The sequence below is a fragment of the Paroedura picta genome, unplaced genomic scaffold (genome assembly GCF_049243985.1).
Source record: "Paroedura picta isolate Pp20150507F unplaced genomic scaffold, Ppicta_v3.0 Ppicta_v3_sca19, whole genome shotgun sequence".
NCBI lineage: Eukaryota > Metazoa > Chordata > Lepidosauria > Squamata > Gekkonidae > Paroedura > Paroedura picta.
In genome coordinates, this window is record NW_027518616.1 from 774615 (window position 1) to 786809 (window position 12195).

General features: G+C 46.7%; 2 protein-coding genes across 2 annotated transcripts in view; one reads left to right on the forward strand and one right to left on the reverse strand.

The window, feature by feature from the left end:
- LOC143828165 (uncharacterized) overlaps positions 1-10358 on the reverse strand; it is a 44710-nt gene extending 34352 nt beyond the window's left edge. Inside the window, exon 1 of the mRNA XM_077318418.1 lies at positions 10116-10358. Coding sequence (XP_077174533.1) covers positions 10116-10294 — 179 coding nt within the window. The 5' untranslated portion in view covers positions 10295-10358. The remainder of the gene's footprint in view (positions 1-10115) is intronic.
- LOC143828164 (calcitonin gene-related peptide type 1 receptor-like) overlaps positions 3653-12195 on the forward strand; it is a 150681-nt gene continuing 142138 nt past the window's right edge. The window contains 1 exon segment of the mRNA XM_077318416.1: positions 3653-3797. The gene's annotated coding sequence lies outside the window, so the exon portion shown is untranslated.

Sequence of the window (12195 nt, forward strand, 5' to 3'; positions counted from 1 at the left end):
AATTATAGATTCCTTTCCCACATATATAATGGCAATAAAAACCAAATTCAAAACCACCATCAGTCAGAGGAATTCAATAATCCTGAGTGGAGGGGGGAGGGGTCAGAGGCCAGACAGTTCTCATAAAAAGATCCTTAAAAGAGGACTGTGAGGAAAGTCACTTTTCGCTGCTTGGAAGAAGCTACTTGGGATCAGTTGGGCCTGCTTTAGACTGTACATGGTGGCGGAGGGGAGTAAAATTTGTAACAGGCTCTCCAGTGAAACACTACAGCTTTAGCTTTTCAAACCCTGTATAAGTGCCTTTCCTTGGTGTAGTGGTTAGGAGTGCAGACTTCTAATCTGGCAAACTGGGTTAGATTCTGCACTCCCCCAGCGGTTCTGACCGGGCTGTAATACCAGGGCTCTCTGAGCCTCACCTCCCTCACAGGGTGTCTGTTGTGGGGAGAGGAAAGGGAAAGCGAATGTCAGCCATTTTGAGAGTCCTTTGGGTAGAGAAAGGTGGCATATAAGAACCAACTCTTCTTCTTCTCTTCTGTTCTGACTGAGCAGTAATCTCAGGGCTCTCTCAGCCTACTGTCCTCACAGGGTGTCTGTTGTGGGGAGAGGAAAGGGAAGGTGAATGTAAGCCGCTATGAGACTCTTGGGTAGAGAAAAGCAGCATATAAGAAGCAACTTCTTCTTCTTCATCTTCTTCTTCTTGCAGTCAAGTCACAGTTGACTTGCTTTAGGCTGGTCCTGCCCTGAGCAGGAGGTTGGACTAGATGGCCTGCATGGCCCCTTCCAACTCTATGGTTCTAAGACTTTATGACGACCCCTGATGGGGTGCCAAGGCAACAAACGGTCAGAGGTGGATTACCCCTGCCTACCTCTGTGTTGGAGCCCAGGAAAATAAAATCTGTCACTATCTCAATTTCTTCCCCATCTATTTGCCATGAATTGAGAGGGCCGGATGCCATGATCTTTGTTTTCTTGATGTTGAGTTTCAAGCCAACTTTTGCACTCTCCTCCTTCACCCGCATCAACAGGCTCTTTAGTTCCTCTTCACTTTCTGCCATTAGAGTGGTATCATCTGCATATCTGAGGTTGTTCATATTTCTCCCTGCAATCTTGATCCCAATTTGTGACTCCTCTTTCTTTGCTGCAGATGGGGACTGCAGCAAAGAAATTAAAAGATGCTTGTTCCTGGGGAGGAAAGCTATGGCAAATCTAGACAGCATCCTAAAAAGTAGAGACATCACCCTGCCAACAAAAGTGCGTTTAGTCAAGGCTATGGTATTCCCAGTTGCAATGTATGGCTGCGAAAGTTGGACCATAAGGAAGGCTGAGCGTCAAAGAATTAAGGCTTTTGAACTCTGGTGCTGGAGAAGACTCTTGCGAGTCCCTTGGACTGCAAGGCGAACAAACCGGTCAGTCCTAGAGGAGATCAGCCCTGACTGCTCTTTAGAAGGCCAGATTCTGAAGATGAAACTCAAATACTTTGACCACATCATGAGAAGTAAGGACTCCCTGGAGAAGAGCCTAATGCAATTGAGGGCAAAAGAAGAAGGGGACGACAGAGAATGAGGTGGCTGGATGGAGTCACTGAAACAGTCGGTGCAAACTTAAATGGACTCCGGGGAATGGTAGAGGACAGGAAGGCCTGGAGGATCATTGTCCATGGGGTTGCGATGGGTCGGACACGACTTTGCACATAACAACAACACCTCTGTGTAGCGACCATGGACTTCCCATCTTTTCTTGTTCCCTGTTAACAGCCCTGAGCCTTCAGGGAGGGCGGTATATAAATATAATAAATAAATAAACAAACAAATAAATAAAATAAACAAACAAACAAATAAATCTAGACCAAGGCCAATTCTGCTTGGCTTCCAAGATCTGATGAGCTTGGGTTAGCCTGGGCTATCTGCTTTATATGGTGTTATTATATTAGTTAATGTAGGACAACCTTGAAAAACATAATTCTTCCTCTAAAGTCTGACCTGAAACCTCCCTCCCCCCCTTTTTTTGAGGTCCATCCAAGAGCTTTTAGATTCATCGTCCAAATGCAAGAAGGCACCAGTGAACACGTTGGTGGGCACAGCAATTAAGCCTCAAGTCTGGAAAGTCCCCTAGATTTAAGCATACAACTACAACACAAATCCCAACAAACGTACAGCACCGCACTGTGGATCTAAAGCATATGGCTGAATACGGCCAGAATGAAATACCAACCGCCCCCTCTTTAACAGAGCTCAACAGAACAAGCTCAGCCACTGCAGGATCATGCACTTAATTGATTGTTTACACGGTCTTTTTACTACACTCATTTTCTATGTGCAGAAGGTCCCAGTGAAGAACAGGGTCAGGGAGTCGGTGGCCGTGTCAGAACCTCGGGGCGCTCCATGAAGCTGACAGGCACTAGATTCTGGATGGGGAGGGGGATAGTTCCTCCTTGGTGAGAGTCATTGGCCTGCTTGGCTTGGGGATGAAGCAGGTTCATGGAAGATTTTGCAACATTCAGCACTGAAAGAGGGTTCTGGTGAGTTCAAAAGCTTGCGGGAGATTTTGTGTCCATTTTGGTTGCTTTCAGTCAAAGCCTTGACCTGGATGGGCCAGGCTAGCCTGATCTTGGCAGATCTCGGAAATTAGGCAGGGTTGCCCGTAGTTGGTGTTTGGATGGGAAGCCAACAAGGAAGTCCAGAGTCACTATGCAGAGCCAGGCGATGGCAAACCACCTCAGCGTGCTTCTTGCCTTGCCTGCAGGAGCCATAAGCCACCTGTGGGCTTTTCTTTTCAATAAAAGGCATCAGGGATTGGGACATAAGGACAAGATCTCAGCTAGCTGCTGTCAGGAATTGAGTATAGATTTGCTCACTACTCTCCTAGGTGACACCCAAGGTATTGAACCCGAGATGTTTCCCATGCAATTCAGTCTCAAGTGAATACGAACAAATCCAAATTGCTGGTTTCTCCTGTTTATCTCCAGAATCCGTGAACCATTTTCATTATGCTGAATGTTCATTGACTCTCACACTTTGCCCCATTCTGTGCCATTGTCTCTGAGGAAGTGCTCTGAGCCCACGAAAGTGCATGCCTGGAATAAAGCTTGCTTAGGTCTTGAGTGTGTCCCTGGACTCAAAAATCTATTCTGCTTCAAACCCAACACGGTGACCCACCTGAATCTATCGTCATGGAGGAGAGGTTCACCAAAGGGAGACTAGCTCCCAAATACTTGGGTGGTGAACTTCTTGATCCTAGCGCCGCTTGCTGGCAACTGGGCAGCCTCCACCTGAAACAGGCCTGTGTTCGACTCCAGAAGGCACCCATGGGAGGGTTGATTTCTTTTTTTTTTCTTTTTTCTTTTTTTTAAGGCATCGCCCGAAGCCTGCTCGGTTTGGAACGAGGCAAGGTTTTCTTTCTCTGGGTTTCATTTGCCGACCTGGGCACGAGCCCGCATTCATCTCTCTGGATTCCGGTGACAAAAGCTCATGGGGGGGGGGGGGAGGCGGATTTTAGCTACCCCCCCCCCCGGGCTGGCCCGGGCGGCGTGCCATGTGAGCCTGGGCGCTACCGAGCGGGCGGGGTCAGCCTGATGTCACAGGAAAGAGGATGGCTCCCCCCCCCCCGCCCTCCGCCGCCGCCGAGCGTTCACACGCTTCTGCCCAAGTGCTCCGGAGCACGCTGCGGCACGGCGCTCGCTCGCTCGCTCTCTGTCTGTCTCGCGCGGGCTTCCCTGCCCTTCTCGCGGCGGGGCTCTCCGCTTTCCGAAGCCCCCCCCCTGGAATCGGCGGCCGGGCGACGGCTGGCCAAGAGCTCCGGTGAGTAAGAGCGCGCCATCGGGGCCGCTGCGGGAAGGGACGCCGCCAAGCGCCTTCGGGGAACTTTTCGGGCAGCGCCTCCGACGCTGCGGGCCAGCCGGGGGAGAGAGAAGGAGGAGGGGGAAGAGTGGGCTTTTATCCCCCGCTTTCCACTCCCCGAAGGAGTCTCAGTGCGGCTTCAAATTGCCCTCGCTCTTTTCCCAGCGCTCTGCGAGGGAGGTGGCGCTGAGAGAGCTCTGACAGAACCGCTCCGCGAGAACAGCTCTACCAGGACTGCAACTGGCGCAAGGGCGCCGAGCTGGCTGCATGTGGAGCGGGAGCGGGGAGTCAAACCTGGTTCCCCGGATCAGTTTGCCGGTCTGGATTACTTAAGTAGCTTTCAATCAACCAGTCGTCTTCACCGGGGGTAGTCAATCGGTGGTCCTCCAGATGTTCGTGGACTACAATTCCCATGAGCCCCTGCCAGCAGTGCTCATGGGAATTGTAGTCCATGAACATCTGGAGGACCACCCCTGGTCTTCACTGTCTCTCCTTACAAGCAGGCGCCCTGTGTGGTAGGTGGTGCTGAGAGAGCTTTGACAGGACTGTTCTGTTTGACAGGACTGTAAGAATAGGGGGGGGGCAGCCCAAGGTCACCTGGCTGGCTGCAGGGGGAGGAGGGAGGAATCAAACCTGGCTCTCCAGTTTAGAGCCTGCCGTTCTTAACCACTTTGCCAAGCTGTCTCTCCAAAGTGCAACTGCCCTGAATTCATGGGGACATCCAAATTGGCCTATGATAGCATCAAAGATGCACCGTTTCAGGACTGACCACGGAGGTTGGTTGGGCTGCGGGCGTGTTTCTGCGGTTTCCCCTGCCATCTGTTCTTCCCATTCATACTTTTATAAATACTCCCCCCCCCTTCTAGTTTCACTTTTTGAGAAAAGGATTGCATTGGTTAAAAATATGGACGTGTATGAATGAATGGCAACGAATGTGCAGGTTGAATCCCGGCCACACTGCCTTCCCCTTTCCTCCTCTGCCTCAGGGGGATTGACTTTTGGGATCAAGCTGCAGAGGCAGATGAGGGACTGCGCTGCCCTTGGGTATTTGCACCCTTCCTTGTTTACACTGTAAACCTCCCACTGAAGGCTGATTATTACTACAGCCAAACTAGAAACAAGTATGTTGGTGGCAAAATATTTCCAGAGTTTCCTGGAAAGCCTTTTTTTTTTTTTAATTAGAGGGGCTGAAGGAGAAATGTCAGCTTGTGAATGATGCATGAAAAGAGACCTGAAATAAAATCTGGACTGCATCTCTCAGCTGTCCGTTCACAAACAACAACCTTATAGAGCAGGCCATTTTGCCCAAGGCCAACAAGCCAACATGGTGCTTGATCTGGAAGTTTAGGCCCGTCTCCTAATTGCAAAGCTACTCTAGTTCTCAGTTATCTAGTGTTTGGTTAATGGACTACCTCTGAGTGTGATTTGATAATAAGCGTGTCGATAAAACAAGTTTAGCTTGTTGGGATTTCATTTAATTATATTATTCTGGCCCTCTTAGAAAGGCTGCCAGCAGTCAAATATCTATTAACATTAGCGGGATACCTCCCGATGGCTAATTTTCTTACCACAGCAGTCCTGACGAGAGAAAATTGTTATGCTTGATTTGAAAAAGAGGGAAAAGAGCCAGATGGTTGCATGTTTAGGGCTGGTGCCCCTTGATGTGCTATAGCTTTGGGCATTCCAAGAGGGGGAAGATGCAGCAACCCCCCTTACAGCTAATTTGGGTCTGGTGAGATCCTGGATTGGAAATTTTGGGGAATCTAGTGGAAGCTGGCTTTTACTGAGTTTCTCAAGGGCAGTTTTGCCTATTCTGTCCATTTTCTCTTTTAGGTCACCTACTACCTGATCCAGTTTATAACTGGAGATGTCGGGGGGATTGAATTTGGGAACCTCAGCATGTAGAATATGAATGTAGTAAAAAGACAACGGAAATGATAAATTGAGGATTTGATCCTGCAATCACGGAACTTGTTCTGTTGACCTCTGTTAAAGAGGGGGCGGCTGGCATTTCGTTCTGGCCATATCCAATAATATCCTTTACGCATAGCGTGGTGCATTACATTTTTAAGGCTTTGGGCAGTGTGACAGTTCTCAGACCTGAGACTTAATTTATGTTGTTGTTGCTTTGTTGGTTGCTGTTGGGTTTTCTGCAGTTTGTTTATCACACCAAATATCCTAGAGATATTTGTATCCTAGAGAATGAGAGAGGCCACTATCAGGGGTTGATTAAAAAAAGTGTGGCCATTCATGAATAAAAGCAGACATGATGAGGTGTTTTGTGCTCAACTTTAATGCCAAAACTTTATGGACTTTGAACTGCATTACAATTACCGAGGGGAGTGAGCATTTTCGAATACCAATATTTATTGGATGCTTTAATCAGTTTTTCTAAAAGAGGGGAAAAAATCAAAATTTGGCCAGACTGGCCAGTTTCTGGGTTTCTTTTGCGGGGGAGAATCATCTGGGCATGGAATTGGGGTCACCGTGAGTGAGCAGGTAGTTGTGAATTTCCTGCATTCTGCAGGGGGTTAGACTAGATAACCTTGGAAGTCCCTTCCAACTCTATGATTCTATATTTTAGTAGATGTGTGAATAGGTTCACCTCTCTAAATTGCTATTTTGGAGAAGGCTGAAATTATCTAACTGATCCCACCAACATGATACTTGTTAAAGAGATGTCCCCTGAGCTGGATGGCCCAGGCTAGATCATCAGATCTTGCCAGTTAACCAGGGTTGGCCCTAGTTAGCATTTGGATAAAAAACCACCAAGGGAAAGGCCGGATGCTATGCGGAGGCCTGCAATCTCTTGCCTTGAAAATTCTGGTGGGCTGTCTTACACTGGCATAGATTTGACGGTACTTTCCGCTACAGAGAGATGTTCTTTTAGTCAGAAGAGCTAGCATGAATCTTTCAGCTTCAGTAAGACCGCCAAGTAAAACTACTTACTGTTTCAGTAACTTCTGACAATGATTGAAGCGGTGTTAGTCTGTAGCAGGAGAAAAGAGCCAGGATCCAGTAGCATCTTAAAGACTAACAAAATTCATGGTCACTGCAGACAGTGCTTACTTCCTCTGACATTGAATCAGCTTCATTGAAGGTCTGGAAACACTTGTGTATGCTTTAAGCTTCTGATGGTCTGTTTTGTTTTTAAAAATTGGTTGTTTTCATGGAAATCTGTCAGTACCTCTATGCGTCGCTTCTTGTGCCAGTCTCGTATGTTACACACCAATTGACAATTTCACTGAACAATTCACAGATTAACCAGGTTTGAGTCTAGTGCAAGGCCATGCACAAGAGGTGGGGTGGGCTTTGGGGGGGGTTGAACCCCCTCCCCCCAAATAAAATAAAATAAAATAAACAATACAAAAAGCTGCTTGTTGAATAAATGAAAGCCTATTAACAATGGTATGAGATAGAAAAAGTTTAAATATTCAAGGAAGTGAAAATGAACTAATGTATTGTTAACCCCCCTCCTTTAAAAAATTCTGTGCACAGACCTGGTTTAGTGGCACCTTTAAGACCAACAAAGTTTTTTTTTTCAAGATACAAGCTTTCATGGGCATGCATACTTCTTCAGATGCAATTAAACAAAATTTCTTGAACATTCCATATAGGTAGAGAGAGTGGGTGGGTTTAATTGCCAGGAAGGGCTACCAGCTTTGTTCTGCCGCTTCAGAACAACATAACTCCTCACCTGAATTCACTTATGCGTGTGCAGACGGCAAATGTTTGAGACTCCAGGACCAGCGGTTGTTAGCGCACCATGGGTGCGTAAATTCCGCTTGTGGACTTGAATTGCAAGTGGGTTAATGAACCCATGAAGTTGCCTTGTTCTGGGACAGGCTATTGGCCAAGCTAGGTCAATGTTGCCCCTTCTGACTGGCAGAGGCTCTCCATCCTCTCAGGTAGAGAAAAATCTTTTTGTACACTTGCTGAGATGTTTCAACTGGAGGTGCTGGGGGTTTGAACCTGGGACTTTTGGCATGCAAGGTTTGGGGCTCTGCCACTGTGCCACTCTGTTGGAACATAATGTCCTGTGGCTCAGGCTGACTCTGCTGGGTAGTTGCTGAGGGAAGGTGTAGTGGAGCATGTTTACTTTTGAAAACTTGAGATGTAAAACCATCTTTTGGAAAGTAGGATTTCACCTCCATGGCTAGGCTGATAAATTGTGATTTAAGGTGAAAGACTTAAATATTAAAAATGCTGGTCTTTCCATTCCTATTCAGCTGATGTGCATAATTTTTGAGCAAATCGAACATAAACAAATGTATTTTTGAAGACTGGAGTCAATTATCTGGATTGCATTGAGGATTTTTCTGCCTGCCATGTGCGTTCAGTAAATTCAAAGTTTTTCAATTGCCAAAACAATAAGCATATAAATGGGGGGGGGGGGAGGAGAAGAACAATCTGCGTTTTCTAGTAATGAATACCCCATATTTGAAAGTACACATAACAAAGAGGCTGAACATAATTTGCAAAATTGTGGGAGACCTCTGCATCAATTTAGGCAAATATTTTCACTCTTGCATATATAGTGCTTTGAAAATTTTAATGAGTAACCATAGCATTAATTCAGCTCCTGATACTTTTAACACTGTGTATGTTACATAAACACCGGGAAGGATGCCAGTTTCAGCTAGCTTCTTGTCTTATCTCTGTTTAGGCAACACCCAACTTTGTGGAATTGCAAAAAAAAAAAAAAAATCCTTTTAGGGCTGATTAAGCTCCCGGCCCCTTTTATTAATTATTTTTGTAAGGAGGTTACTCCCCACCATCCCCTGATGACCACAAAGACCAACCTCAAGTGTTTGTCGTCTTAATAAAAATGTTTGTACAACCCTTGCTCCCTTCCAGATCTAAAATTGGATTTAAATTTCTTTATCTTGTTTACATTACCACCACCAGTTCTAGTTGTGTAAAATATCTCCGCATGCTTTGTTGTCCAGCACAATTTTACAAGAGTTTTTTGTGAGGAGACAGAGGGAGAAATATGAAATGCAATTAGTTTTCCAGGAAGGCCAAAACAGGAATTGGTCATTTTAATTCAAAAATTGCTGGGTGGGTAAGCAATCAGACCTCTTTACAAAGAGTCTGTACTTTTGGCTTTCTCATTTATGCTTGTCAAGTCTCGTTTCTCTCTGATGGCAGTTAGGGTTGTATCTGAAGAAGTGTGCATGCACATACAACGAAGGCTTAGAATTAAACTTGGTTGGTCTTAAGGTGCAATTGGATTCAAACTTTGTTCTGCTGCTTCAGAACAACGAGGCTACCCATCTGAATATATGTTTTCAATATTATGTTGGCGGGGAACGATCCTCTAACTTCATGCCATGAAAATGAATTTCAGAATGAAGGTTTTCCCAAGCCGTGGGTCTTGGGGTATATTTATTTATCTAAAATATTTATTCGCCTCCTTTCTCCCTTGCAGAACTCCAGGTAGCTTACAAAATAATTAAGGCATAAAAAACACATTAATTAAAACAACGATAAAACCCCTTAAAAAGTCACACTCCAATTAGGATTGTCCATAAAGGTAAAGGTATCCCCTGTGTAAGCACTGACCTTTGGGGTGACGCCCTCTAGCGTTTTCATGGCAGACTCAATACGGGGTGGTTTGCCAGTGCCTTCCCCAGTCATTACCATTTACCTCCCAGCAAGCTGGGTACTCATTTTACCGACCTCGGAAGGATGGAAGGCTGAGTCAACCTTGAGCCGGCTGCTGGGATCGAACTCCCAGCCTCATGGGCAGAGCTTTCAGACTGCATATCTGCTGCCTTACCACTCTGCGCCACAAGAGGCTCAGGATTGTCCATAATAAAGGCTAAATCAAAATGTCTCAATAAATAAAACTGACTGCAGTAGCCTTCTGAAGATAGACAATGATGGGATGATGTGCATCTCCCTGGGAACATCTTTAATCCGCGCCTCCCTATTGGCCACTTGGCCCGTCTCCCGGACGCCGTGCCACCAACTCTTCAGTCCTCCCAAGCTGCCAACCTTGCCGGATGGCCGCCGGGGAGGACCCTTGCCCCACGCCGCTGGGCTCCGGGAAAATGACTTTCCCTCCACCCAGCGACTGCCCTCGGATGACTAAGGAACTTGCCACAACCCCACCCCCCCTCCCCGAACGCCGCCATCCGCCTCTGTCGCAAACCGAGCACTACCCTCCGTCCCCAGTTGACCAACCGCGGGCCCTTCCCACCCCGCCCACGATCGTCTGTCCGCGGCTGCTGCCGCCCGCCCCCTTCCCACCCAGAACCCCACGCCAAGACTTACCACTGGCCACTTCCCCACTTCCCCACTTCCCCACCTGTCCCCGGCCTTCGCGCCCACCGCTGCGCCGAGGCCCCAATGAACGGCTGCTTCCCGCCAGTCATAATTCTGTTGTCAGATAAACACACCTCCGCCGAGACGCGATGACGCCAGCGCCGCGCCTGGCCCGTCACAAGCACCATGCCTGGCCTGCAGCCGCCGTGCCACAGCACATGGCCGCCCGCCTCTGAGGCGGCTGCAATCCACCGTCGCCACAGCTCCGCCCGCTCCGGAGCTGCGAACGGACACCCAAGGTAGGACATCTTGCTGACTTCCAACCCCCACCTCACGCAAGCCTTCCCCAGTCCAGAGGGGGGAGGAGGACAAAGGCTTCTGCGGCCTCACGGACGGTGCGGCCCGCCTTGGAAACCCGCCCCACGCCGTCCCCGGCCACGCAGAAGCCTTTGGGGGGTGGAGGGAGAGCCCTTCTAGCGCCCATTTTATTTCAATATAAAATGGGCTTTGAATCTAGTTGTTCTATAACTGTGAAGTGCCTCCCGACGGGCTAGAGCTCCAGCCACCTGCTGATTGGCCCATCACCTGAGTGGCTGGCTAGCAAGGCTGTCAGTCTGGGTGAGGGGCCAATCGGCATTGGCTCCGATCCCGGACAGGTACGGCCTACAGTGGTCTTAGCATTTTATTTAAGAGGAACAGATATTTGTATTTTAATTTTAATCTATTTTGTTGCTCAGCCTTTGAGTTCTTGACTTGTTTCCTCAGATTGGGTGTTAGTTCCCTTTTTGTTTTTCATCAGATCTCTAGAAGTATAATGTGGGCCCCAGTTTCGGTATAATTTCACAAGAAAATTGGCAGTTGAAATGTGGATGAAACTTTGCATCCAAGAGAGATTTGCATGCTTTAAACCTCAGTCTTATACTATCTGTATTTTAAAATATTTTACAATATATGCATTTTGGTTCAGGATAGGAAGCGACTTTTCTTTAGGTTATGAATACATATAATACACCTACATATTATACACATTACAGTTTGGCCTCAGATGACCAAAGTATTAGGAGAAAGGATGAACTTTATATGTTGAAAATGTTTATATATAGTTAATTGCTTGCTGCCCTAAGGAAACACGAATTACTTTAACTTGTTAATAGTACAGAAATCTGTGACTACTATAGTTCCAAGGATTTGGAAAAAAGATGAAAAGTCATTTCATAGTTCATAGCTCATTCTTCAGTTCACATTTTTTTTTTTTTAGAAAAAAGGGAATTTCCTGCCTTGGAGAATGGAATATGTAGTGTGTTATTCTGCGGAAAATAGTTCCCAAATGTATTTTCTAAAGTCATAATTCTGTTGTCAGATAAACAATTCTGAAGGAAATGTTTATGCATTATGGCCTTTGATAGGCCGGGGTGAAAGAAAGAACAGGGGAGAAAATTTAAGTAGGGTCACCTGGTCTCCTTGGCTGCCATTGGGGGTGGGGGTGGGGGTGCTTCAGCTTCAGTGTGGGAAAGTACTGGAGATTTGGGGATAAGAGTCTAGGGAGGATAGAAATTTCAGTGGGATACAGTGGCTTAGAGTCCACCCTCCAAAGCATCCATTTTCTCCAAGGGTACTGATCTCTGTATTCTAAAGATGAGCTGGATACTGGCATCCTAGTAAAAAGGTAAATATTAAATGGTGGATGTTTATCCCATTGTACTATCAGCAGCTAGAAGAACAACAACATCCCCCCCCATATAGATTACACCAATTGTTTGAACTAAGCCATCTATTGATTTCTGCCAGGCTGAAAGTTAATTTACGTGAATCTGGTGGTGGTCTATACTATGAGGTGTAAACAGACTCGTAGGATTTTCAAAGGAAGGGATTTCCAGAGATGGTTTGCCATTTCCTGCCTTTGCATCATGACCCTACACTTCCCTGGAAGTCTCCTGTCCAAACACTAGTTAATGTTACCAGGGCTGATTCTACACTTACTTTGATTTTTCTGTTGTGGATTCTTCTGAATTCAGATTGATTTGAACTTAGGTCTTCCTCTATCCCCCCCCCCCCCCAATTGAAACAGAAAGTGTTCGTCACTCAATTG